The sequence below is a fragment of the Pelodiscus sinensis genome, chromosome 2 (genome assembly GCF_049634645.1).
Source record: "Pelodiscus sinensis isolate JC-2024 chromosome 2, ASM4963464v1, whole genome shotgun sequence".
In the NCBI taxonomy this organism is placed as follows: domain Eukaryota; kingdom Metazoa; phylum Chordata; order Testudines; family Trionychidae; genus Pelodiscus; species Pelodiscus sinensis.
In genome coordinates this window covers 203,653,340-203,680,564 of record NC_134712.1, presented here as the reverse complement: position 1 = coordinate 203,680,564, position 27,225 = coordinate 203,653,340, and the positions used below count along the sequence as shown (strand labels likewise).

Genomic DNA, 27,225 nt, shown 5'->3' with positions numbered 1-27,225 from the left:
TTTAAAACAGAAGAAACATACTTTAAAAGCTTTCTGTTAAATCTGTGAGTTTCTAACTGAAGCTTACTTAGATATTGTAGAACAGAATATCAGTTATTTACATTAATAACTGGGAGATCAACAGCTAATTTTAGAATTTGATTAAAGGAAGTGTCATATCCAATTCTAGTTTTACCTGATGTATGTGTATTGACCACTTATCTATTAATCTACACAGTCCCTGGGTTTCAGATATAAAAACTGCATGAAACTGGATTTGAGACATTGAGTGTGCTCCAAGAAAGACACTAAATATACTCTTTAGTCAGACAAAGAGAGTGTCCACCAGAACTCCTTGCACATGTTCTGAACAGTAGGTGAACGGTTTGTATGCTACAATTTACTACATTTCCTTAAAGTTTGTTTACCCAGCTGGATAAGGACAATGGTGAACTCACTGAAACTGGACATATGTTAATCTTAAACCAACATCAGGAAGGAAGAAGTTATAATTGTGTTTATTCCTCACAGCAGAAGAGGGCTGTTTAATCAGGAGGTTAATATACACTTTGATCCAATACTAACCAGCTGACACGATGTTGTATACTGAATTGGCTTAAAAAAGACAGGATGTCTTAAACAAATGTAATATAAATTTATGACACCATGACTTTTCTAATGAGGTTCCCTTTATCTGTGCATTATACTGAACTGCGTAATTGAGGAAAGAATATAGCAACAGATTTAACAGCCCAAATTAGTTCTGACAAGCTGGGAATTTAGAAGACAGTAGCATCAACTGCTGGTCCTGGACTGAGGCCATCTTGGTTTCCTTAGTTTTCTTCTTGTACATAGTTATATATTAAATGCATAAAAATAAAAACTAGTATTTCCTATTATCTCTCTGTAAAATGCCAGTAAATGCCACTATCAGTCATTCTAAAATATACTAGATTCTGAGTGTTTAGTTTAAGAAAAATTCTAATAAAGGTATGAAGATGTGCCAGTGTGTCCTTGTAGCCAAGAAGGCTAATGGCATATTAGGTTGCATTAAGAGGAGCACTGCTAGCAGATCTAGAGAAGTGATTATTCCCCTTTATTCGGCTCTGGTGAGGCCACATCTGGAGTACTGTGTCCAGTTCTGGGCCCCCAACTACAGGAAGGATGTGGACACATTGGAGAAGGTCCAGTGGAGGGCGACCAAAAAGTTTAGGGGACTGAAGCATATGACCTATGAGGAGAGGCTGAAGGATTTGGGTTTGTTTAGTCTGCAGAAGAAAAGAATGAGGGGGAATTTTATAGCACCCTTCAACTTCCTGAAGGGAGGTTCCAAAGAGGCTAGAGAAGAGCTGTTCACAGTAGTGACAGATGGCAGAACAGGGAGCAATGGTCTCAAGTTACAGTGGGGGCAGTCCAGGTTGGATATTAGGAAAAACTATTTCACTAGGAGGGTGGTGAAGCACTGGAATGGGTTACCTAGGGAAGTGGTGGAATCTCCATCCCTAGAGGTTTTTAAGTCTCTGCTTGACAAAGCTCTGGCTGGGTTGATTTAGTTGGGATTGGTCCTGCCTTGGGCAGGAGGCTGGACTTGATGACCAGCTCTATGATTCTATGAGTGTTTTCTTTTCTCTTGGAAACAGCTTTCTATACTTATTGTTTCAGATCTGTTCTTAATCCTATCTTGCACCTATTTGAAGTTGAGCAATGCCTGCTTGAAAATAGTTTCCAACAGCCCAACTGTATACAGGAGATACAGAAACACTTCATCACTACAAAAATCTGAGTTTCCTACATTATTGTGGTCTCTCTGGTTCGACTCCCAGCCTAAACAAGGGCTTGGAACAGAAAGTGGTCTAATGCTTTTAAGCAGCTCTGTGAATATCATCAACTGTTTCTTCACTTTCTAAAGTCCCACAGCCTCCTCTCGTACCCTCTGACTTTCTTGTTTCTGCTCTCTGTAGATTCTCAATGACTTTCTTCTGTCTTTGTTCTCCTCAACTTACTGCATCAACACGCACTGAGAGTTCTGCGCATATATTCTATTCATATGGAATTGGAAAGAACTCCTTCACTAGACCTATACTAATTCTTTTTCACATCTCCCCTATATACACTACCTTATTTATGGAAAAGGTAAGCATAAAAAAAAATGAAGAAAGCCTTGTTTGTACCCTCTAATACCGTACATGAACTCAAGAGGATAAGGGATTAAATTTTGCCATACTTTCCATTTCATACATGTTAAAAGGATGCAAACTTTTTTCTAAGGCTGACTAAATAGAAGAAAAATAATCAAAGGTAGTTCAACAATTTTTACACTAATTATCTGTCCCAGGACACAACCTTGTGCTGCCCTAGGTCACAAACCAAATCCCTGCACCCAAATCCCTTAACCCAAGTTCCCTTCTGCACCTAACCTCCATCCCAGGCCCCGCACCTCCTCCACTAATATCATGAAAGAGTGCAGCCCTTGACCACTTTGCAAAATCTTGGAGTGGCCCCGCCATCAAACATTATCCCTGAGTTATGCCAATAAAATCATTGTTTCATGAGGCACATAAATTGTCATATGGCATCTAGCTCCAAGGGGTTAGAGGAGAGAAGCTGTGAAGTGCTGTGTACCTCCCCAGGTGGATAACAGTGGAGCTCCTCTCCTATGCAGGTGTGAAGTTCCAGGAGGGAGTAAAAGAGGAGGTTACGCCACATGAATTTAGGAGGTGCTTAGAAGCATTGTTCCTCTCCTGCAGGAGAGCAGTAAGAATGAATCTCTTTGCACCTTGGCACTGACAGAAAGTAAACTGGGGTTAATATAGAGTCTTTACATTGATTTCAGTAAGCTTTGAAAGTCCTTGCAATGTATACAGTAGAAGTTTCTACACGTCTTGGTTCCATGATTGACATATGAGTAAGGTCCTAATATGAATACCATCCAATAAAAACCCAATTCTCTCCTCCATCTGTATATAAAGCAACAATTGCCATCAAGCATTTTATGGAGCGTATAATTTTCCCCTAAATATTAGTTTCTTCAGTGCAACACGGTGACCACTGCTGAAAATTTATCCCTCAGCATACATTTTTCCTCCAACTAATTTTTTCTCTGACACATATATCTTATCTTCAGACTCTTGCTAATTATGAACAAAGATTTTTTTCTTTTAAGACTATTTAAAACAACAAATATTCATCCAATTAACTAGAGACCATCTTCCAATTCTTAGAATGAAGCTTCTACTTCGAGTTAGAAGAGGGATGAAAATTCAGTTTATAATCAAATCTGCAAATTTAACTACAGACAGAGGGATAATTAGACTGTTTCTCAACATGATCTAGTTTTTCCAATAATAGATCTGACAGGTTTTTCATTTTAATTATAAAAAAAAAATTGTGATACTATTTCAAATGCTGGCAATTAGATATTGCTAGGGGCTTTGGATTCCTGCCTTCTTCAGCCTCCACCATTCCCAGCTTTTATTGGAAATGAAAAATTTGCTTCTAGAAACATAATTTTACTTATAAATAGCCCTCAAATATCAGAAATGAATTTAATTGGTCATAAAGCTACATAATAAAGGGACTGTTTCAGATAATTAATATATTAAGGTATAATTTATTAGTTTTGGATAAGCTGCACATTTGGAATCCTAGAGGCAAATAGCAAACTGATTAGTAAATGCAATAAAGTAATTCATTTGTCTGACAAGTAGAATTAAGGAGTACGGTGATCCTCTAGTTGATCAAATGCCATTTTAAGAACATTAAAACTTCATACAATTACATGATCTATATGGTATGCAGATGAACAACAGTGTAGTATTATCCTTATTGCACTCGTGATTTAATGTTTCTACCAGGTTTTGTATTAGAAAAGTTTTCTCACATAATCTAAGAAGAAATAATTACTGTGCATTGTGTAATGAAACACTGAAGAAATGATTCCTGTAGATATGGTAAGAATATGATTACAGGAGAAGAACAGGAGACACTAACTTATGATATTCTGAAACTGCAAGAGTCAATTTTGAGACGGAGAGTCAATGGCTGTCCAGTGATTTGCTCAAAATGCAGCATCGGTGTTAGATGAAGGTACTGTCTTCTCCCCCACAAAGCAGAGGAGTTTGCCAATTTATACTACAAAGGCTTCTGTTTCACAAATTGAAGGTTGACAGTTAGCAAAGGAAGCCAAGAGCTTCTTGGGTCAATTCTCTGCTATCATAACTCAACTTAGTTCAATGAAGCTATGCCAGTCGAGAAAACAGATGTTTCATCTGTTGTTCCTGGTCACGAGGCATATTTTTAGAAACCTTCAGAAGTTAAATACATGAAAGTAATGAATCAAAACAGCTCATCTTCCTAAAATAGACTTTATACATTAGAAAAGGAAGACTGTCAGACATGGGAAATAGATGATTATATGGGCAAGGGCAAAGTGGTACCAAACTGATGATCTAGATTGGAGAATGGTTAGCTATTGTCAGGGGATGATCACACAAACGTGAGCACATTATCTGGTGAAGAAAATATTTATACAGCAAGACATTGCCATCTGTAGTTTCACTGTTCATGGTGCGCTACACCACACACGGTATAAGCACATGATGCAGCATGCTGACATTTTCTCAGTGCGTTCTGGTAAAAAAAATTACGATCACTGAAGTAACACCTCACCTTAATTACAGCACCAAAAAGAAAAGTGAGTGATCCAGTCAGTGATCAAGAGACTAAGAAAGGAAAAAGTCAGAAAACTGAATTATTGGATAAGCTTGCAAGTGGTTATAATGCAGCCTCAGTAGTTAGTATGTATGGCATTAAAAGGTCTACTATAAAAGGTTATATTTTAAAAAGGAGAAAAATGTAAGGGGCAGTGTTGCTGCAAGTGTGCCAACTTGTGCCAAGGTGTCATGTGTGAGTAGTGATCCCATAACTGAAAAATCAGAAAAAGGCATTAAGCATTAGGATTGAAGACACGGCACAGAAATGAGCACCTGTGAATGGTGCTGGAATTCCAGAAAAGGCTTTGAGTTTGTGGAAGCATTTTGCACAGGCATCAGGTGGTCAGGTGGGAACTCATGACATGCAGTATCATTCAACGTAAGCAAGGAGTGCACTTTGACAAGTTTAAAAAGTGGCACAGTTTGCATAATGTGAAGTTAACGAGGGAATCAGCATCAGTAGACCATAAAGCAGCATGGGCTTATACCTTGCACCTTCTTAAAATTATTGAGGAAAAGGGTTGTGTGTGCCAACTAGTTTTCAGTGCCAATGAAACTGCCTTGTTTTGGAAAAGGATGCCCACAAAACATACCTTTCCAAGGAGGAAAGGACAGCTTCCGGCTTCAAGGCGGCAAAAGACAAGCTAACCCTTTTCTGTGCTAATGCTGCAGGAGACTGTATGGTGAAACCTATGTTGCTCTACCATGCTTTGAACCCCAGGGCATTAAAGGGAAATAATAAGCACAGTTTGCCAGTTTTTTGGAGGTGAAACAGAAGGGCTTGGGTGACAACTGATATTTTTGGACTGGTTCCACAACTGTTTTGTCTGAGGCAGAGAAATACCTACAGTCCAATGAGCTGTCCTTCAAAGTGCTACCCACCTTGGACAATGCCCCAGCCCACCCACAAGGCACTTTGTAATTTGTCCATCTTAACATAAAAGTGATTTTCCTGCCACCTAACACAACTTCCCTCAACCAAGGTGTGATTGCTACTTTTAAAGCTTATTATACCAGGCGCACTTTTGCTCAGATTCACAATGAGCAGGACACTGATGAAATGCTTGATCTAAGGAAGTGCTGGGATGACTACAACATTGCTAACTACATCACTAACATCAATAAAATCAACCATCAATGCTTGTTGGAGGAAGTTGCGGAAGGAAGCGGTCAGTGATATCACTGATTTCCCACCTGTCAATGAAGGGATCAAGAGCATTGTCAGAATGTCTCATGATACTGGAAGGGAGGATTTTGAGGATACAGAGGAATCAGAGGTTGAAAAACTGATTCAGTCGCATTCAGAGGAATTGACTGATGAGGACCTAGCAGGACTCATGACAAATAGGGAAGACAAAGAGGAACGGGAACATGAGACAGAAACAACAGATTTAAATGTAAAAAACAGGCTGATCTCTTCAGATGCAGAAAACAGCTCACTGACAAAATGTTTCACTATGATCTCTTGGTGGAATGGAGCCAGAAAGTTAAAAGGGAAATTGAAGCTGTAGTGATGCCGTACCAGAAATTTTAAAGGTGTTAAAAAACAAGACTAAACATCTTCACATTACTATGTTCATTTGCAAACCCACCTTTGTTAACCTTCCTACCCCATCCCAGAGGAACAGAAAGATTTGCAGGGAGCAAATTCAAATAATTGTTTTGGGTGACTAGTTTTGATGTTGAAGTTGTTTGTTGACTGTGAAACAGCAGGCAATAAAATGCTCATTTTGGACAATTTATTGGTTTTGTGCACAAACACCCCCGGCCTTCCCGTATGTGCGGATCTCAACATTAGTGGCTGTCTCTGGAACGTAGCCCCTGAAAATGTGGAGGGCTTCCTGTAAAGGTTGCCTTTGTGTCTTGTACCTAATTTATTTGGGAAGATTATGCAGCTAAATACACTAATCATCCAAGAAAAAAAATTAGTGAGAGAAAGTATTACTCACTTGCAGATAAAGTCTGAGTTTATTCCCTTTAACATTAATAGGGAATTTAAAAATTCAAACTAGCAACAATCTGAAGGATGACAGGACAGAATGGAACCAAAACTATCCTACAGGTAAGCAAAACCAAAACACATTTAGGAAACAAAAATGCTTGTTTCATTGCAACAACATCGCTCTGGCATCACCATTTCCATGGCGCACAGTCTGAAGCATAAGGCCTCATCCTCTTTCCAGCAACAGTCTTATCTCAATCAGAAGGCAGATATATACTAATGCTGCTGAACTTCTAATGTATTGTTCCTCGCAGAGAGCAGTTTGAACATGAGACAGTTTTGTCTTCAGCCATCAGAATGGGGAAGGCTGGTGGCAATGAAGTTTTTACAACTTACATGGATGTAGCTATCAAAAATATCAAATGAACCCAACCTATGAAGCACACGCTTCCCTGAGGTAGTGGTACTTGATCCTACCAACGGAGAAAGAAAAGGAAATAATAAAGCTCTAGAAAATGATGAAGAATTATAGAATGTATGATTTTCATAAGTACCATTACAAAATTTCTATTGTCTCATACAGAGTTTGGATACTGTAGGATTTAAACATTTGGGTTTCTTGGGACTCTGAATTTCTTAGGTGAGTGATTTTTTTTTTTTTTTTAATGATCACGTGTTTGTTCAATTCCAATGAGCAGCTGCTGCAAGGCTTGATCTGTGGGGGCTATAGGGGCTTAAAAGGGAAAACCTGCCACAGGAATGGATGGTGAACAGGAAGAGGCTATCCTACCATGGACAGGTTTACTGAGAGGAAGATAGCAACAATCTCTCTGCTCTCAAAGCTACAAGACCTAGCCTCAGAGCAACACACCTCACAAGGAGATACTGGAGGTAAACCTTGTTTAGACCAAGACCAAAGGAAAGATATAAGAAGATTGCAAGAGTTACAGGCCACCCTTATCTCTCTTTATTTTCCCATGGATTCCCCCCCACTCATCAAAGAATAGAGGGGAGAGGACTCTTGTTTATTTGCTCCAAAAACCCACTTGTAGGGAAGACAAAAAGACAGCATCAAGAGCTGAAGTGGAACCTGGAGGGGATCTGAGGGGACCTCTGCTCCATACTATGTTTGAAGAAAAGTAGTAATAAAATATATTCACAGGTAGAACTTTATGTAGTAATGCAGAAAATATAGAACTTTACTACTTTTCACATGCATCACTGAACATACTGTATTTTCCGGCGTATAAGACGACTTTTTATGCTAAAAAACATCCCCCAAAAACCGGGGGTCATCTTATACGCCGGGGCTTTTCTCGCCCCGGAGGACACAGACTGCGGGACCTCGCGGTCCCGCTGCCCGTGTACTCCGGGGCGAGAAAAGCTGCTCCGCGTCTCCCTGGTCTGCAGACCAGGAAGACGCGGAGCAAAGCCGCGGAGGGGCTCTGGCAGCGGGGCAGCCCAGGCGCGCCTGGGCTGCCCCGCTGCCGGCATCCTCAGAGGCTTTGCTCACGGTGTCCCTGGTCTGCTGGAGACGGTCCTCAGCAGACCAGGGACACCGGGAGCAAAGCCGCAGCCGTGGCGGGGTCCCGCGCCTCTGAGGCTTTGCCAGGGCAAAGCCTCAGAAGCACGGCACCCCGCCGCCGCTTCAGCTTTGCTCCCGGTGTCCTTGGTCTGCTGGGGACCGTCTCCAGCAGACCAGGGACACCGGGAGCAAAGCCGGGGAGGCAGAGGGGTCCTGCGCCTCTGAGGCTTTGCTCTGGCAAAGCCGGGGAGGCGCGGGACCCCGCCGCTGCTGCGGCTTTGCTCCCGGTGCCTCTGGTCTGCTGGGGACCGTCTCCAGCAGACCAGGGACACCGGGAGCAAAGCTGGGGAGGCGGAGGGGTGCTGGGGCGCTGCCGGTTGGCCTCTTAAGGGGGGATAGTCTTATACGGCGAGTATAAGACGAAAACCTATCTTTTAACTAATAAATTAGGGGGTCGTCTTATACACCCGGTCGCCTTATACGCCGGAAAATACGGTAAGTTTTACTATGTTAGGCATTTCATTAAAAATACAGGGACAAGTCCTGCTCACCTTACTCAAAGTCATAGTCCCCAGTATTTTCACTGAAACTACTTACCAAAGTACAGGTCATATCCTCGTTTTGGCTGTGCATCAGTTTAAGTTCAAAGTAACGTCATATTTTAATTTCACTTAACTGATATTTATAAGATCACTTTTGTATATCCTAACAGCATTCAGAAATATCTTGTTTTAATGTACCAATGATTAGTGAGAAGGAAAACATAGATACTGGAAACAAAAACTACCAACGGCAGACAAAGCTCAAGACAAAAAATACTAAAACCTATTTTATAAAGGAAAACAATGGAAATAATGATCTCCACAACAGCCATTTCCTGGCACTTAATAGCCAGCTGGTTTTAGGACTTGCAGCTGATCATTAACTGTTAGTTAACCTCTCTGCCATTTATTGCAAATTATTCCCATAAGAATAAGATCACAATTTTGTTATATCCATACAAAACAGTACACAGTTCTACAAGATGTATATGAAATTCTGCACAATATGTCAATGTTTAAGGTTTTTAAGAAAATCAAGTAATGTAATGAGAACAGTACTTTTGCTATGAAGGATGAGATGGAAAAGAATAATTGCAAAGCTTTTTGTTATGCCACAAAAATATAACTCTCTTCTAGTCTACTATATATATTCAGAGAGTTTGTCTGTTTTATCAAGAACTCCTCCTAAACTAGGACTGGGCAAAATACAGCCCATGAGCCGGATCCGGCCTGCGAAGCCACTGAATCTGTCCCACGGACCATTCTGCGGGGGCCCTTAGGCACACAGCTGCCGTGGGTTTAAAGCGCTCTAGAGGGATGGGGCGGCTCCGTGTGATCTCCTCACCTCCAGCCCAATCCTCAGCTCCTTTTGGCCAGAAACAACCGGCCAATAGGAGCTGAGAGATTGGCCTGGGGGGGATGAGGGCAGCTCAAGCCTCTTCCCGGTCCCAGAGCTGAGAGCCACGTGGAAGGAACAGCCTGCAGCTCTAAGTGATCTGGGGCTGCAGCAGACAGGGAGCCCAACCTGCCTTGGGGGTGCTGCAGGCATGCTGGCTTAGGTAAGCACCTCCCAGCCACAGCCTGCCTCTGGCACTCCTGCCCCTCCCGCACTCCAAACTCCCTCCTCCAGGTCACGCTCCAAAACCTCTGCATTCCCCTCCCCCAGGCCAGAATCCTCTGCTGAACCCAAACACCCTCCCAGACCCTGCACCCCAATCTCCTGACACCAGTCACAACCCCCTCCTTCAGCCAAAATTCCTTCTCAGACCTCACACCATCTCCTGCAACCCAGTCACTTACTCCGTGCACCCTTCTGCACCCAATCTCCATCCTAGATCCCACATCTCCTCCACAGAAAAGTGTGGCTCTTGATCACTTTCCAAAATCTTGGATTTGCCCCCCACCAAAAATTGCCAAACCCTATCCTAAAGAGTAAGAGGTAGGACCACCAAATTGAGTATACATCTTCCTTTTATCATAACTGAAAGCAACATAAGGGTTTGCTTGTGCCAAGAAAACAGGATGTGCCTAGAATGCGATTACTTCTCTTAAAACCAAACAGAAAAAGAGACAGAAGTTTTGTCTACATTTGCAGCCTATTTTGCAATGAGGTTTAACAGGTAGTTCAAAATAGGGCTTTATTTCGAACGCCCGTTTCACTGCCGCATGTAGATGAGGGCAGTTATTCCGGGCTTGTAAATTTCAAAAAATGGCGCCCTGACGGGAAGATACAAATCAAGCGCGGGATATTTAAATCCCGGGCTTGATTTGCAATTCCGAATGCCTACATTTGCAACCCTATTCCGAAATAGGCTGCAAGTGTAGACATACCCAGAGTCACTAAATCAAGTACAGCGCTCAGAATTGACATAACTGAGTGAATGTTGAAAAAGATTGACCCAAGGTGAGCCAGAAAAATGGGATGAACCTGGAATAGGATTGTTTCCTCAATAAACCTTAGGGAAAAGAGATAAAACATAGAAATTTGGAGTAGAACTCTATTTTGGTAGAGCTAAAATTAATGCTTAAAGTCTGAAAATTAGAAGAAAATGTTACTGGAAACCAAAATGTACTACAACCTTGTTTTGTTAAAACATAGCAAATAATGAGATTATAGGGAATTTCCATTTTAAAAAATTACAAAAAAAATTTCATCAGAAAAAATGTTCCTACCTTAGAAGACTAATTCCATATCCTAATCCAAATAAGGCCCTTATCTTGTAGGCATGTGCACCCAAGCTGATCTGCTTACATGACTGGATCCTATATTTATGCCACTTAAAAGGAACGGTATTAAAGCTGAAGTATTAAAACAATGTAATTTTACTTTAGACCAATGTAAGAGAGCTTTACAAAGTTTAATTGCAGTGCTGTACATACCCCATGTTCTTTAGCAGCCAAAACAACTTTAAGAAGAATATCTTCCTCAACAAATGGCCTCACAGCATCATGGATAATCACTACTTCTGGTTTCTGGAGTGGACAGCTGGAGAGCTTGCTATTTAGAAAGATTTTCAGTCCATTGAAAATTGAGCGGTGGCGAGTCACTCCACCTTCTACAACCGTAATTCGTTTGTGGCCATATTTTTCAATTATAGATTTCATTGTTTCAATGTTCTCCAGAGAGACCACCACCACGATATCTGATATCCAGCTTATTCTGTAAGAAATTAGAGAATCATAAATATTGTTTGCATGTATTCTTAAATAAAACTTCTAACACCTGCATTAGGACTAAAAATTAATAATTTCTTGTAGTGAGAAACATAATTATCAGTAAAAATACGATCACAATGATGCACTTCTCAACATTCTAAAGTGGCTATATAATTTTGAAAGTTTAGCTTATGGCTCATTTCATGATCAGCTGGGTGAACCTCACCTTCTACATCCACATTGAGACCCAATGAAATCAATGGGATTCAGTGCAGGTGTTTGCCCACACACAAGAAGTTGCAGGACTGGCGAGTAAGACTTCAGATGTACCAGACAGAAATCTCCTTGTCAACCCTCCTCAACAACTAATTCAGTCCAATCTCATTCGGGTTCCCAATGATCTATAACTTACCTTTTAAATGCTTGTGCGCTCTAACCAATAGCTGAAGTCTCACTGCTCTTAGCCTCTAGCCCATATCATTTGGTACACAGGATTTTGGACTATTCCAAGTTCTATTGTGTGTGTGTCAGTCAGTGGTAAAAGTAAAATTAATTTCTTCCCAGAATGAGGGCAGGACAGGCGCATGCCAGCTAAGGCAGTGGTCACCAACCAGTAGATCCGATCTACTGGTAGATCTTGGAGCCTCTGACAGGTGATCCTGACTGGTTGGGCGGGGAAAGCTGTGAAGCACTGGCATTTCAGTTGCCCCTCCACCTGCTGCCATAGTGTTCGTTCCTGCCCTCTGTCTTGGAGCTGCCCCCTTGGGAGCCTCCTGCTTGCTATGCAGGGGGTTGGGGTCGGGGGAATGCTGATATCAGGGTGTCTCTTCTCCCCCCCACTTCTATATTCTATCTCCACAGAGAGAAGGGGTTAGAGGGAGCTTGGCAATGCAAATCTATCACTCACACACTGTGTGTGTGTCTGTCATTCTCACAAACACACACTGTCCTCCACTCTCCTCTCCTGACTCAACACATACGTGGGTGGTTGTTGTTACTTCTTTTACTGCTTGCAAAGTAGGTTATTTTGGGTTTGTGACTGGTCTGTGTGTTTCATAATTGTTATTTCTCTCTTACTCTTATATTTAATTCTTGAGTAGTGAGTTGTAAAATGCCTATCCTGTCATGGCTGGAGTAATTATCCCTATCCCTATGGTAATTGCTGCTCCTAAAAATGGTTGGCATGTCCCTGCAGCCCCTGAGAAAGGCAGAGCAGGGGGTCTCTACATGCTGTCCTTGCCTGCAGACACCACTCCTGCAGCTCCCATTGATCAGTAATGGGGAATTGTGGCCAGCAAAAGCTGTGGGCTCAGTACATGTAGATGAAGGGCAGCACATGGCACCATGGAGCCATTGCTGTACATGCCAGCTGCTTCCAGGAGTGGTGCAGGCCGAGGGCAGGAGTAAGCCTGCCTTAACCCCACTGCTCCGCCATCCGGAAACAAACAATCTCAGTTAAATTGGTACCCAGCCAGAGCCTGCTTCCTGAACCCCTGTTCCAGCCCTAAGCCGCTTCCTACACCCAACCTCCTGCCCCAGACATGAGCCCCCCTGCACCCAAACTCCTTCCCAGAGCTTGCACCCTGAAACCCCTCCTGGATCCCAATCCCCCACTCTGGGCTAAGCCCAGAGCCCCTCCCACACTCGTACCCCTTGGCCCAAGACCAGAGCCTGTACCCCCCTACTCCAGCCTGGTGAAAGTGAGTGAGGATGGGGGAGGTAGGAGGATGGAGTGAGTAGGGTGAGGCCTCAGAGAAGGGGTAGAGTAGGGGCAGGGCCTCAAAGCAGGGGCAGGAAGGAAGTGGACCAAGTGTATTTGGGTTTGAGGTAGATCTTACATTGCACTTAAATTGAAAAAGTGATCTTGTGGTTACAACGGTTGGAGAACACTGAACTAAGGGGCATGACACGACCAACCATTTCCCTTTCATGTGACTCCACCCCGTCCCTGTGTCCCCACACTCTTCTCCTCCTCTCTTCATCCTGCATTACCTGATGGAAGGAGGGGCTGTGGGCATTACAACAGCTGGGGGAGCTGCCAGAACTCTATCTTTTGATGGTAAACGTCACTAAAACTTTTTAAATTTAATATCAGTTGGCAAAATTAGTTTTAAAACAAAAAAAAGGAAGGAATATTTGCAACTATAAAAAAATTTAAAAAGAAGCTTTCAGTCTAATCCGATCTCATACAATATGGAAAAGAATCTGTACAAAGCAGTAACTGAGAAATAGATATGCTTTGAGCTCCCAAAATGCTTTATAGTCTGATGCGCTCACACACAAATCAAATTGTTATAAAACTAGATAATCACCAAACAGTATAGACATGAATACTAATTATGAAAATTTCCAAATGAGTAAACATGTGATTAAAATAATGGGCCTCCAACTCTGATCATAGCAAACATTTGGAGAAATTTACTTTAAACCACTTCAAAGGTGAGCTCACTGGAAATAATTTTTTTTTGACCAAATGAAATGTAATGTTAAATGCAAAGTGATGCATACTGGAAAACATAATCCCAACTATACGTGTAAAATGATGAGGTCTAAATTAGCTGTTACAACTCAAGAGAGATCTTGAGTCGTTGTAGGTAATCCTCTGGAAACACCCATTCAATATACAGCAACAGTTGAAAAAGTGAACAGAATATTGGAAATCATTAAAAAAGGAGTAGATAATAAGACAAAGTATTCATCATCATCAATAACCATGGGCTCAGCGCCCGTTGGTGTCCGATGTCTCCTTCACTATTTCCTTCCATCTTTCCCTGTCCAGTGCGGAATAGCTTAGTTTCTGTAGACTAGCTCCGCACTAATCTACTATATCATCTACCCATTCTCTGTGGGGTCTGCCTCTCCTATTCAGACCATCCATTATGCCAAATACCAAGGTCTTAACTTTTTGCATATATGCCCGAATAGCTGTAACTTCCATTGTATAACCTTCTGCAGTAGGTTCTCTTTCGGCTGTATCTTCCTATATAATTCCTCATTGGCAACCTTCTGCATCCATCCTGTTCTCAAGATCTTTCTATAACAACCCCCCTCGAACGCCAATATACTTCTCTTCGAATCACATCCATACAACATGCTGCTAAATACACACATTTTCAAGACGCTCAGCTTTGTTCCTAAGCTTGTTCCTCATAGAACGAGGTATACAGAGGTCCCTGAAAGAACACGTTTGCTCTTACACACACACACACACACACACACACACACACACACACACACACACAAAGCAGAAGAGCAAACGCGTTCCCTGGACGTGGTGGTATCCCGGAAAGCCCCCGCAGTCTAGACATAACCTAATGCTGTTTAAAAAACACAGATATTCAGTTAATATCTACCACTTCTGAAATTGTCATAAAGAGATACCAACACACAAGTCTGCCAACAGGATTTGGCATGTGAGATTTCATGTCAAGTAGGAATACATCACAGGAAGCCAGAATACAATATGTATAGGACAGAACTGACAAGCCTTGGGCAATTTATTATAGCAGATTCTTGGCAGGATGAAACCCTTTGACATGTTTGGACTGAATAACTAGCTGAGTTCAGCTTGCTAATCTCTGACAACAGAGGTTTTTCTGAAAGACTGAAAATGTATGGAAGAGTATACTCCCTCCTTTCTTTAGAACTGAATAGTCTGCTCCTTGCCACTAAGTATATGTCAAAAGACAAGATGCTTTAGAGGTTTTTGGAACCAGAAAGTCTTGGATCATTGCAAAATACCTTCAAGGAAAGTGCTTTTCTGTGTATACATTGAATATAAAATTCTGAAATCAAATGGGTGATGTAAATCAAATGAGAAAAAAAATGTGCAATTTTATATTTAGATAATATATCACAGATATTGGTCCTTTTTATTGCATTTGGACTGAACAGAATGATGTTGAAGGTAGGGAGGTGATAGTATATACATTTAACTGATGAGCCTCAACTCATCAGTTAAACTTCACAACTACACACAAGTCCACCCTCTCCCAACATCAGAGGCACCTTTTAAGCTGGCTACACGCATGAACTGACTCCTGCGGAGCTTCCTCCCCTCTGCATGTAAATGTGCAACTGCTAAACATTTCAGAAAAAAACTAAAAAAAGCCACGCTTTTAAATATCCCTAGTTGAAGGCCAATGAGTTTTAGTGCAGGATATAGTTATTGCTGAGTCAGCAAGAAGTAACTTTTAATTAATTTTACACTGACTCCAATATTCAAACATTAAATGACTGAAGAAATATTAGAAAGAAGAAAATGGTTCAATAAACTGCTGACAGGTTCTTTGGGAAAGAGGCTTCCCTCTCATCCTTATCCAGTTTTTTCTCTGTCTGCTAGACTCTTCTCTCCAAAACACTTGGGCTGTGTCTACATTGTCATCCCTTTCCGGAAAAGGGATGCTAATGAGACACTTCGGAATTGCAAATCCACGGGGGATTTAAATATCCCCCGCGGCATTTGCAATTCCGAAGTGTCTCATTAGCATCCCTTTTCTGGAAAGATATGACAATGTAGACACAGCCTTGCAATATACATTTGAGGAGGGGGGTGTTTTATTTTTTGTTGTTGTTTCCTGTATAAATGGAGGGAAACAGCTAGTAACTTCCTACTGCATATGCAGATCTATAACTATTACATTGGACAAGAGTGCCCTGCTGGCCTGCAGAGCAGAAATGAAGAAGAGTCCAATTCTAGTTCTATTTGAAGTTAGTGATAATAGTTTCACTGAGATAACTGAATGCAGGAATAGGTCTGAAGAAAATGACCCTTTTTATTTTTAAAAAAAAATCTCCAGGTTATTGGCTTTTGTATTCCTTTCCCGATTCTACATAAAATGTGCTACTTTCAACAGAAGGGAGCAAGAAGCTAAAGCAACTTTGTTATTGGTTAGTGGATTGAAAATTCTATTACAAAAACCAATCAGAAGGATTAAAGTAATAAGAGTTGTGAGAATACTGAAATAACCATATGACGACTGTTCAAATCCCTAAACTCCTATTGGCTATTAAAGATTGCCCAAGCACGAGGATTCGTGTTCACAGTTAGTCAGCAATTAGTGTACATCAGTCATGTAAATCCACAATGAGACAAAAGTGAACTGCATCAAGGGCAGAAAAGCTGCAATTATGATTTAGTAATTATACAACATCTCTGTACATTGAGGACTTTTCCTGAGCAGAATTTAAGTAATGATATTAGCATGTTAATTAACATAGTCTGAAAATCTATCATGGATAAATTTATGTACTCTACATAAAACATGTTAAACTGATCGAAGAGCTGAGGTTTTAACTTGACTAGTTTAACATGTGTTATATGCAATAGCCTGTCCACACTAAACTTTAAAAAAAAATACCTTAACAGCTACTAGCTACATGCATATTAACATTGCATCTTAAATCCTAGTTTTAATTATGCCTGACTGTACTGTCCATTTCATCATATTGTAGTGCCTAATAATTCCATTTGCTTGTAAATTTACACAGCACGCAATCTTTATTTTCCCACTTCTCACATAAGCGTTCACAGGTATCTCCAGCTAAGTCAAAGCAATCCAAACATTTGAACAGCAGTACAGCTTGGAAAGAGTACATCAATGGGGCAGTCTTAGGACTTTTATAAAGGATGTTTTCTATCCTTCAAGAAGAATTCTAAGATATAACAAGAAAGAGTATTACATTTCCATTCTATTTTTAGGTGCCTATACTTTTGTCAAACTAATTTATTTTGAGCTAAAATGTCTGTGTTGACTCAGCTCAGAGATGATTTGTTAAATAACCAGAGGATAATTAAGGTATACCCAGGGGCGGCCCATCAATATAGACGAACTAGGCGGTTGGCTAGGGTGCCAAGTTAAATGGGGTGCCAAATGGTGGCGCAATATCACTGAGGGGTTCGGAGGTGGGGGCGCTGATTGCATGGCTCGCCTAAGGCGCCAGTTGCTGGCAGCTAGTCTAGGGCTGCCCTGTGCCCGACATAGGTTTTTTTCCCCATTTGGTGAGTGCAAGAGAAGCTGATTCTCCTGAAACATGGATATATTATGGTAGCATGTGTCATTTTTAGGTCTGTTAATATGCCTATATGTTGCTACATTTGTGATAGATCCATATCCCACATTTATTATTTGGATTTATGAAGTGGTTGAGACGATCAAGAACTCCATAAAGGGTTGAGGCAGGTTAATGAAATATTCTATTATCTTAGCCTTATTGGGAAAATATCTGTAAAGCAATAGCCATCTAAGGAGGAAATGGTATCTTTAGTTTAATGTAAATGACACTGAGTCAAGTTCCTCCCCGGTAAAACTGAATTGACATCAGAAGAGAATTGACCCTACATGCTTTCAGAAAATATTTTAAGATGTTTCCCTCCCCATAACCCTGTCAAAAGACTACAAAGATACCTTTTTCAAGTCTTTGATGAAATACCACAAGGTACATGAGCATTGAGGTCAAAGTTTTCAAAACTGACTAGTGAATTCTAATGTACAAACTGAACTATAGGGCCTGCTTTTCAGAAGTTCTGAGCACCTGTCCTCTGAATATAATTAAGCATCTTTAAGGTGTCTCAGGGTAGGCACCAAAAAAAAAAAAAAACCACAATTACTTTTAATTGTGATTTTAAAATCACTCAAAGATTCAGACAGAAAATTGCCTATTTCCCCTGAATATTTGTTACCATTTCAGGAGCAGAGGAGGCAGAGTGGTAGAAGTTATATGTCACCTAGAAGCAATTTATTAGAGTAGCTAACTAGACAATGTCAGGGGAAGATGTTATACAGGGATTCTATCTTTCCCAGGATTATCAATAACAAACTGCAAATTGTTTGATTATTTTATACTCTCCTGGCTCAATTATTGTAATGTTAGTGTACACATCCAGGCAAAGAAGTGAAAACTGGGGGGGGGGGGGGGAGGCTCCTTAGACCCAGTAGGCAGGCTACTCACATCCCCACATCTTGGTGATTTCCCTCTTCAGTACAGCTAGGCTGTGAAGTCTGTTTTCTTCTTCTCACTTTTGCTCCAGACATACCAGCCAGCATCTCTGAGGTTATGCCAAAGTGGAAGTAATCTGCATCAGTGAAGAGACTGGCATAGTTTATTTATTGCTTGGAATAAAGAGGAAGCACTAAATTAGACCATGATTCGGAGTCTGTTCAGGTGCTGGTCCTAAGTGGACTGTAGAGTTAATACCCAGATGTTTTTTTTTTTTAAATCTGTGGAACAGCATTTATAATATCATTGTTTAGCTAAAAACTGTGATTTCCCAGAGCTTCATGACAGCAAAAAAAATTAAGGTTTTTTTTTTAAATATTTTATTTTTCTGAAAATATTTCTTTCCTAATCCTCACTGCACTCTCTTGCCCATATTTTTAACTTAACTACAGACTATTATTCCTTTCCTGACTCCCACAAATTTTGGCAGAGGTGAAAGAGATGAGCTGTGACAAATACTGAATTAGAGGTTTTGATTGGTTACAGTTGTGATTTGTTTTGTGACTGGCTGCTGGTGAACATTAAACAGAGAAAACAAATAATATTCTTTCTCTGTCAAAAATTACTGAAACAGAGAAGCAGTCTTTATTGCTGGGTTAAGGAAGAAAAAGAATCTGAATGTTGGTGTTCTGCAAGTGTCCAACAGCACAGAGTGGTGGGAGAAGGGACCTACCTTATCCAAATCTCCAGCCTCCAAAAACTTGAAGGCCTGTTTTATGTAACATGCTATGAAAGGGTCTATATAGTACGTGTCAGCTCCTCCCTCCCACATTTTAAATTACCCAAGGTCCTGGCCTTTGTATTATGTTCACATTTGAGATTATAAATTATAGCTCTATTAACCATCCAAATAGTCACATGCCTAATACCCAGAAACCATTTAACTTGGAAAAAAATATATTAATTGTAGTGTCCCGATACTTTAATTTGCTTCAGCACCAACAAAGAAAAGACACAGATGCAACCTTGCATGATGTTAGCTATTAGTTTGCAATTCAACTAGAGATACTTCAATTAAATCTGCAAGACAGTTCATGTTTTCTGTTTGTATTACTGTATTTGTGGTGCCAAGGACAAGCACACAGGAAGCCTGTAGTGATTTGTGATTGAGAGCACTGCATTCCCTCCACTTCCCCTAAACGAGAAATCACATCTTTCAATTTATCTCAGGAATATCAATCAACACTAACCACATCTTCATTGCCAAAGCTTTGGCTACGTGCAGCAAAGTAAACACAGGAGAAGCATGTTAGGAACAGTCATAAGTGGTGTGCTTGGTTTAACTGAATTTTATTCATATATAAATATTCTTATATCAGAAACACTTGCTCATCTCAAATACAGTAAACTTCCGATAATCCAGCACCTTTAGGACCCAGGGGGTGCCAGATTATCAGATTTGCAGGACTATCAGAAGAGGGGCTATGAGGGGTCTGTGGTGGGGGGGTGTCCGGCTCTGCCCCAGGCGTCCCGGATTCAGCCGCTGGTGGTCAGTTTCAGCAGCGGCTGAATCCGGGACGCCTGCAGCAGAGCAGCTGGAGTGCTGCCTGGTTGGTCCGGTAGCGCCGACCCTTGGCACAGCGAGACCAACCCGTCAGCACCCCCAGCTGCTCTTGGGGATGCTTGGGGCAGAGCAGCTGGGGTGCTGCCGGGTTGGTCCCGCAGAACCGCTCCTCAGCACTACTGGACCAACCCCGGGGTTCCTGGAGTCAGCCGCTGGTCAGTTTCAACAGTGGCTGAATCCAGATGCCTTGGACAGAGCAGATGGGGCGCTGCCGGGTTGGTCTAGTAGCGCCAACCCTTGGCACTGTGAGACCAACCCGGCAGCACCTCAGCTGCTCTGTCCCAGGTGTACCCAAGTCAGCCACTGCTGAAACTGACCAGGGGCTGATTCCAGGAAGCCTGCGGCAGAGCAGCTCTGCCTCGGGCTTCCTGGAGTCAGCTGCTAGTCAGTTTCAGCAGCGGCTGAATCGGGGACAGCTGGGGTGCTGCCGGGTTGGTCCCGCTGCCCCGAGAGGCAGCGCTACGGGACCTACCGGCAGCACTCGAGCTGCTCTGCCCCCGGTTTCCCAGATTCAGGGGCTGGTCAGTTTTAGCAGCGGCTGAATCAGGGAAGCCGGGGGCAGAGCAGCTCCAATGGTCCAGCTGCCCGGAGCACTTCCAGGTTCCTGATGGTGCCGGACCATCAGGAGTGCCGGAGCATCAGATGCCGGACGAATGGAGTTTTACTGTATGCAGTTCTAACAATAGCCTATAACAGTGGTCACCAACCAGTAGATTGGGATCTATGGGTAGATCTTGGAGACTCTGACAGGTGATCCTTACTGGTTTGGCCTAGATAAAAGCTATCAAGCACTGGCACTTCAGTTGTCCCTCCACCCATTGTGATGCTGCTCCTGCTCTCTGCATTGGAGCTGCCACCCTGGGAGCCTCCTGTTTACTATGCAGGGTGTGGGACGGAGTGAGGGGGAGGTTTGCTGATATCAGGATATCCCCCTCCCCCCCACATCCACACAGAGAGAAGGGGGTAGAGGGAGCTTGGCAATGCAAATCTGTCACATTCACAAACACACTGTCCTCTACTCATCTCCCAACCCAACACATACATGTATTCTTGTTACTTCTTTTACTACTTGCAAAGTGAGTTATTTTTGTTTTTTGACTGGTCTGTGCATTTAATAATTTTCATTTCTCTCTTATGCTTACATTTAATTATTTGAAGAGTGAGTTCTAAAAAGCCTAACCTGTCATGGCTGGAGTAATTATCCCTATGGTAACTACTGCTCCTGGAAGTGGCTCGCATGTCCCTGCAGCTCCTGAGAAAGGCAGAGCAAGGGGTCTCCACATGCTGTCCTTGCCTGCAGACACCACTCCTGCAGCTCCCATTGATCAATAACAGGAAACCGTGGCCAGCAGAAACTGTGGGGTCAGTGCTGAAATGAGCGCAGCACATGGCACCATGAAGCCATTGCTGTACATGTCAGAGTGGTACAAGGGTACAAGAACTGGTACAGGGTCATGGCAGGAGTAAACCTACCTTAACCCCATGGCTCCACCATCCAGTAGCCATCTCAGTTAAGTGGAATCCTGTCCCATTCCTGAACCCCTTCCTGCACCCAACCTCCTGCCCCAGACATGAGTTCCCCTGCACCCAAACTTCTTCCTAGAGCTTGCACCCTGAACTCCCTCCTGGACCCTAATCCCCTGCCCTGGGCTAAGCCTGGAGCCCTGCACTCTGAATCCTTTGGCCCAAGACCAGAGCTTGCACCTGTCCCCCACCCTGGTGAAAGTGAATAAGATTTGGGGAGGAAGGAGGATGGAGTGAGCAGGGTGAGGCCTTGGAGAAGGGATGGAGCAGGGGCAATGCCTAAGAGAAGGGGCAGGAAGGAAGTGTGGCAAGAGTATCTGGGTTTGAGATAGATCTTACATTGCACATAAATAGAAAAAATGATATTGTGGTTAAAAAGGTTGGAGACCACTGGCCTATTATGTGGTAAAAACAGGACCAAATTCACCAACAGTAAGTGGATTCAGATCCTGGTCACCACATTGTCTTGTTCTTACTTACTCCAGCCCTCAGTAAAGCCCAACTGTTTCCTACTGGAATATAAATATAATTGGTTATGATTATGAGCACAGGTGGGGTGGCAGGGTTCCCAGTTTGCTGGCAAACAAGTATATTTGGGAGCGGGCATGAAACAAATGACAAGAGCTCCAGGGATATGAAGCAGAGGACCAGAGGCCCAAGGGGGAAAGGAGACACATAAGGGGTCAGCAAACAAACAGAATATTCAAGAGCAGAGGGCCCAGGGAGAGCACTGGAAAACTAGGCAAGAGAGCAAAGAGCTTCAGCACAGTGGGCAGCAAGAGTAGGCAAGCTGGTGCCAAAGTGCCCAGGGACATGAGAGTGGGAACTTGAGGTGCAGGGTGCTGCCAGCCACCCCTGCCCCAGGGCTCTGCACCTGCCTCCAGCTGTGCCTAGGTTGCCAACTGCCCCGGAATGGAGACCAGATGGGGAGAACTGACAACCCGAAGTGTGACCCCAGCTTGGGGTGGTGAGAAAAAGGAACAGGTGGGGGGAGGGGGGGCAGCTCAGCTCACTAAACATAGTTCCAGTGCAGGGAGGGATCTGGGGTACAGGCAGCTGGGCTCTGGCGGGGGTGAAGGGCTCAGAGCCCCCAGGCAGGCAGCGCCGGGCGAAGCGAGGACAGAAGGGGCAGTTTGCTGGGGGGGGCAATCGGGGGAGGGTGCAGCGGGCTAAGAGGGGCTGCCGGTCTGAGGGGAAGATGTGGGCGGGGCCGTGGGGGAATGGGCGGGGCTGTGGGGCGGGAAGAGGGGAGCCACGTGCGGGAAGGGGGGGGGGAGCGGCTCTTTACCTCTCCAACGCGCGCACCGTGTAGCTGACGAGCGGCCTGCCCAGCAGGGCGCAGAACTGCTTCGGGGTGGCGCCCCCCAGCCGCTCCCCGCTCCCGCCCGCCGGCAGCACCGCAGCCACCGAGGCTGCGCCGCTCAGGAGAGCCCCTGGCTCCATGACGGGCCTAGGGCTGGAGCGTCCGCTCCCGAAGCTGCAGCTGGAAACCCGCTTCCCCCCCCCAACCCCAGGGCACGGCGCGATCCCGGCAGGGACGCGCCAGTCGGGAGCGAGCGGCCGATTCCCTCCCCTGGAATGTCCGCGCTCCAGAGAATCCAGGCGCCCCCCTCCCGCTCTGTTCCTCGCCCGGGCTGAGGGGGCGGTGCGCGTCACTGGCCGGCTCTTTGCCCCACCAGCAGATGGGACCTTGTGAGGCAGGCCCGGCCGCGGGGCCTAGAAATCCCCGAAAGGGCGGTGAAGATAGGCACCCGCGTGCGCATGCGCACCAAGGAAGCTGTCTCTGCCTGTGGCGGCGGGGGCCGCTGCGCGTCCGAGTTCCCGGACCATCCTGCTGCCGGGTGGAATGGAACCGCACCGCCTGCCTTAGCGCTCCCCCTCGGGCGGCGCGGGGACAGGACTAAACCTTCTGTAGGGTTAGTCTCTAGGCCACCCGGCCGCTGACGAAAATAGTTCTGAACGCAGGAGGGGTGTGAGCGTAAAGGTGCACAGAGTCAGCCCAGGAGCCCGGCCTTAGCAGGGAGCCTTCACGGTTATACACAGACCCTCCTCCCCGCGCATCTGCCTCTGTAGCGGGTGGGAGAAGGGAGGCAGGTGGGAGCTGGTGCACAGGGAGAACTAGCTCCCGCGGAGCTGCCCACCCATGCTGCCGCCGCCTCGGATACAGAGGCAGCAGCACAATATGGGGGAGGGGGGAAGTTGTTACATGTAACCATTAAGGTTAACTAGGAGGTGAGAGCAGGTGAGAGCCAATGCTCAGGGTAAAAACTGGTTTCCAGCCATCTGCTCCTACCTGCCTTCCCCCCTGCCTCTAATACAGAAGCGGGAGAGTGGCTCCACTGGCTTGCCTCCTCTTCCCTTCCACTGTGTGAACATGGAGCCCCTGCCATTGTCAGCAGTTAATCTAAATAAATGCATTTTAACGTCCCTAGAATGCAGCAATTATTTGGATGTCCATGTGGAGTGACAGTTTGAAAAACACCTCAATGTTATGCATTATCAGTTATTAAGTACCCTATCTTGCAATCACAGCACTTGTTCCTTAAAATGGTTTTCATTGCCTGTCTGTATCACTTTGGTCTTGACTGAATCCAGCTGTTTACCATCTTAGTTCCTATTTTATGGGCCTACATAAGCAGTGAGCAATAATTTTTTTATGGGGGTCCATTCCAAGATTTTTGGCAAGGGCCTCACTTCTATGAATGGGGTCAGGGGCCGCAGTTGGGTGCAGAAGGGAGTTTGGGGTAGGGAATTGGGGTGCAGCAGTGGGTGTGGGATCTGAGGAAGTTTGGGTGAAGGAGAGGGCTTTGATCTGGGGCAGAGGTTTGGGGTGGAGGATCCATGTGGGAGTAAGAGTGCAGGAGAGGATTCTGGCCTGGGGTAGAGGCTCTAGGAGAAGGTGCAAAGTCTGGGAGGGACTTGTGAGATGGGTAAAGGGGTACAGAGAGCTTGGGTGGTGACCTGGGGCAAGGGAATGAAGGACAGGGAAGGAGAAGATTCTGGCTAGGGGGAGGGGTGTAAAAGGAGGTACAGGGTCTGAGAAGAAGTTGTGACCTGGGTTGAAAGGGGATACAGAGGGTTTAGGTGGGGTGCTAGAGATAGGCTCCCGCTGAGAAGCACTTACCTAGGCAGCTCTTAGCCAGCAGACTGTCTGCTGCAATCCAGCAATGGGAGGACTTCCCACACTGCCCCTGCCTCCCACCCCCTCAAAATGTCTCAGTTCCTATTGGCCAGAAATTGGCCAATGGGAGCTGAGAGATTTTGCTGGGGAGGGGGCAGGGCAGCATGCAAAGACTGCCTCCTCCCTCCCTGGCCATCTAAAGCAGAGAGCAGCTCCTTGTTTATAGCATGAGCTGTTCTCTGCCTAAGGGTTCCAGCAAGGCAGCCGCAGGCCAGATCCAACCTGCTAGCAGCCTCTTGTTCACTCCTGGCCTAGATCCACAAAGGAATGTAGGCATGTAAACTGAATATTTAGGTACCTATTTGCCCTGTTAAGTGCTACTTAGATCCACAAAACCCTGCTAGGATCCAACCTAATCCTGTAGATACCTAAACTAACTTGATGCCTAAATATATGCACTAAAACTGCCTGATGGCTTAAATTTCTGCCCCTGGGAATGTGAATTGCTGCTTCAGTTTAGGTGTCAGGCCATGTACCTCCTACTTGAGCCCCAGCATGATCCATGAATCAGAGAGAAGATAGGTACTTCTCCACTAAGTCACATGCAGGACCTGATCCAGTAGGTGTGCTAAGAGGCCCCCTAAATCTACAGACAGCAGCTAGGATCGGGATGGGAGGACCTCCATAACTGCATTTATCCCAGTGATTAGAGTGCTTACCCAGTATTGTATGTGGAAGACCCCTGCTTTAAGCCCCCCTCTCCTAACTGAGGAGAAGGGATTTGAATGGGGGCTGTCACCACTCAGGTGAGTGCATCTACCAGGGATGGACAATAAGCAGCCTACGGGCTGGACGCAGTTCATCAGTACCTGCACTGCTTCCTACAGCTCCCATTGGCCGGTAACAGTGAATTGCGACCAATGGTAGCTGCAGGCAGTCAGACCTGCAGATATTCAGGTAAATAAAACATCCAGTGGCCTGCCAAGGGCTAACTGTGATGAACTGCGTCCAGGCCATGGACTGATTATTGCCCATCTCTGGCATAGACCATTGGGATATAGGACATTCTGCCGTGGATCTCCATCAAACTATCTTATAGAAGCTGTCCCTCTAATTAAATAAATTATTAATTATGTTATTTGCAAAAAGCTTTTAAAAACCCAAACTTCACACTATATAAATGTAAAATGTATGAACCATAAAAATACACTAAACTGAAAATGTCCAAAAGTGCCACAGAGCATGACTGGCTAAACAATACTTTTTTCAGCATCGTCAGCAGCAAAGGAAGCATTCAGCCAAAATTGTCATCTTGTAGGGTTTTGTTTCACATAACAGTGATTTATTTAACAGTGACAAGCAGTAAAACAATCAGCCTGAGATGGAAATTAGCAGGTGTAATATCAAGTACAATTCATTTTGAAGAGAAGGAGTCCTGGTCTTATAAGTTAGCTGTCTAATCTTTCTACTGTTCTGCGTAGAGATATATGTAATTGTAGAGGCCACAATTTATTGTTTAATGTTGCTGGGATGGTTTCTTCGTCTGTATGTGTACAGGGCACAGCATGAACCTGAACCTATGGGTTTATCTGCTTACTTGCCAAATGCAATCTATAATACATTTCATCACGGGATCTCAAGGCATTAATCCTTCATCAATTCTCTCTAATTCTGAATGGGGAAAAATACATATTTTTGTGATAATTGTAAAAAAGCAGAATTGCATCTGCACCCCACTTACTGGACCAGACATTACAATAAAACATAAGGTAAATGTTTGTCTTGTGCAGCTCTCGAATTCCAAGCTTTTTAATCTAACATATAAAGGAGAATGTTTGTGCTCTAATAACTTTGACATTATAAGACCTACCACAAACAAACTTTCCATAGGATAACCTTTCCTCTAGAAGAAGGTTTTAAGGTACTGTGGGAGGGAAGAGATGAGAGACCGACCCCTCTCCCCAGGGTTGCACAGAGCTTGGCAGTGCGGGGAGAAGCGGCTTCCCCGCCATTGCTGGAAGCATATGGAGGCCCCTCTTCAATACTGCGATTGGCTCTAGGCTCAGTTGCCAACCAATGGGCGGGCAGGTTGCTGCCGGGGCTCGCTCTAGGTGGAGGGGGTGGGGCTGCTGTTACCGCCCAGCTGCCACTTTGAAAAAATGTCCAGGAGGTGCATCGGGGACCAGAAGGTGAGAGCAGGGTGGGGAGGGAATTAATGCGGAAGGGGCTGGTCCGGGAGGGCTGAACCATTGGGGGTGAGTGGGGGGTAGGGCAGGATTAGGGGAGCTGGATCGTTGGGGGGGCGGGCTGGTCTGGGGGGGCTGGACTGTTGGGAGCAAGTGGGGGGAGGGCAGTATTGTGGGGGGGTTGGGCCGGACCAGTGGGGGGAGGGCAGGATTGTAGGGGGATGAAGGAAGTGGGGCTGGACAATCCCGCAAGGAGTAAGTGAGAAATGAAGCCCATGATGGGGAGGGAGGGTCTCCTTTGAGGGGCACTGGCCCAAGTGGCAGCACTGGATGATGCTGGGTGGGTGAGAAATTAATCCAAGGCGGGGGCGGGATCCCTCAAATCTGCACTGGTCCTGGGTTTGATACTGGATGATCCTGGGGGTGAGAGATGCAGTCCATGGGAGGGGCAGCTAGTCAAGGGGGTGGTGCTGGAG

At 44.5% G+C, this 27,225-nt stretch overlaps 1 protein-coding gene across 11 annotated transcripts in view; it reads right to left on the bottom strand.

The window, feature by feature from the left end:
* CRPPA (CDP-L-ribitol pyrophosphorylase A) overlaps window positions 1-24,631 on the bottom strand; it is a 175,606-nt gene extending 150,975 nt beyond the window's left edge. For 2 of the 11 annotated variants that reach the window (XM_075922284.1, XM_075922283.1), the window contains exons 1-3: window positions 21,099-21,379; window positions 18,307-18,430; window positions 11,080-11,359 (exon numbers count right to left, since the gene is read on the bottom strand). In XM_075922284.1, the coding sequence (XP_075778399.1) occupies window positions 11,080-11,359; window positions 18,307-18,430; window positions 21,099-21,240 (546 nt within the window). In that variant the 5' untranslated portion in view covers window positions 21,241-21,379. The other 9 variants (XM_075922288.1, XM_075922285.1, XM_075922287.1 and 6 more) reach the window with 8 other exon arrangements.
* Between the last annotated feature and the right edge of the window lie 2,594 nt (window positions 24,632-27,225).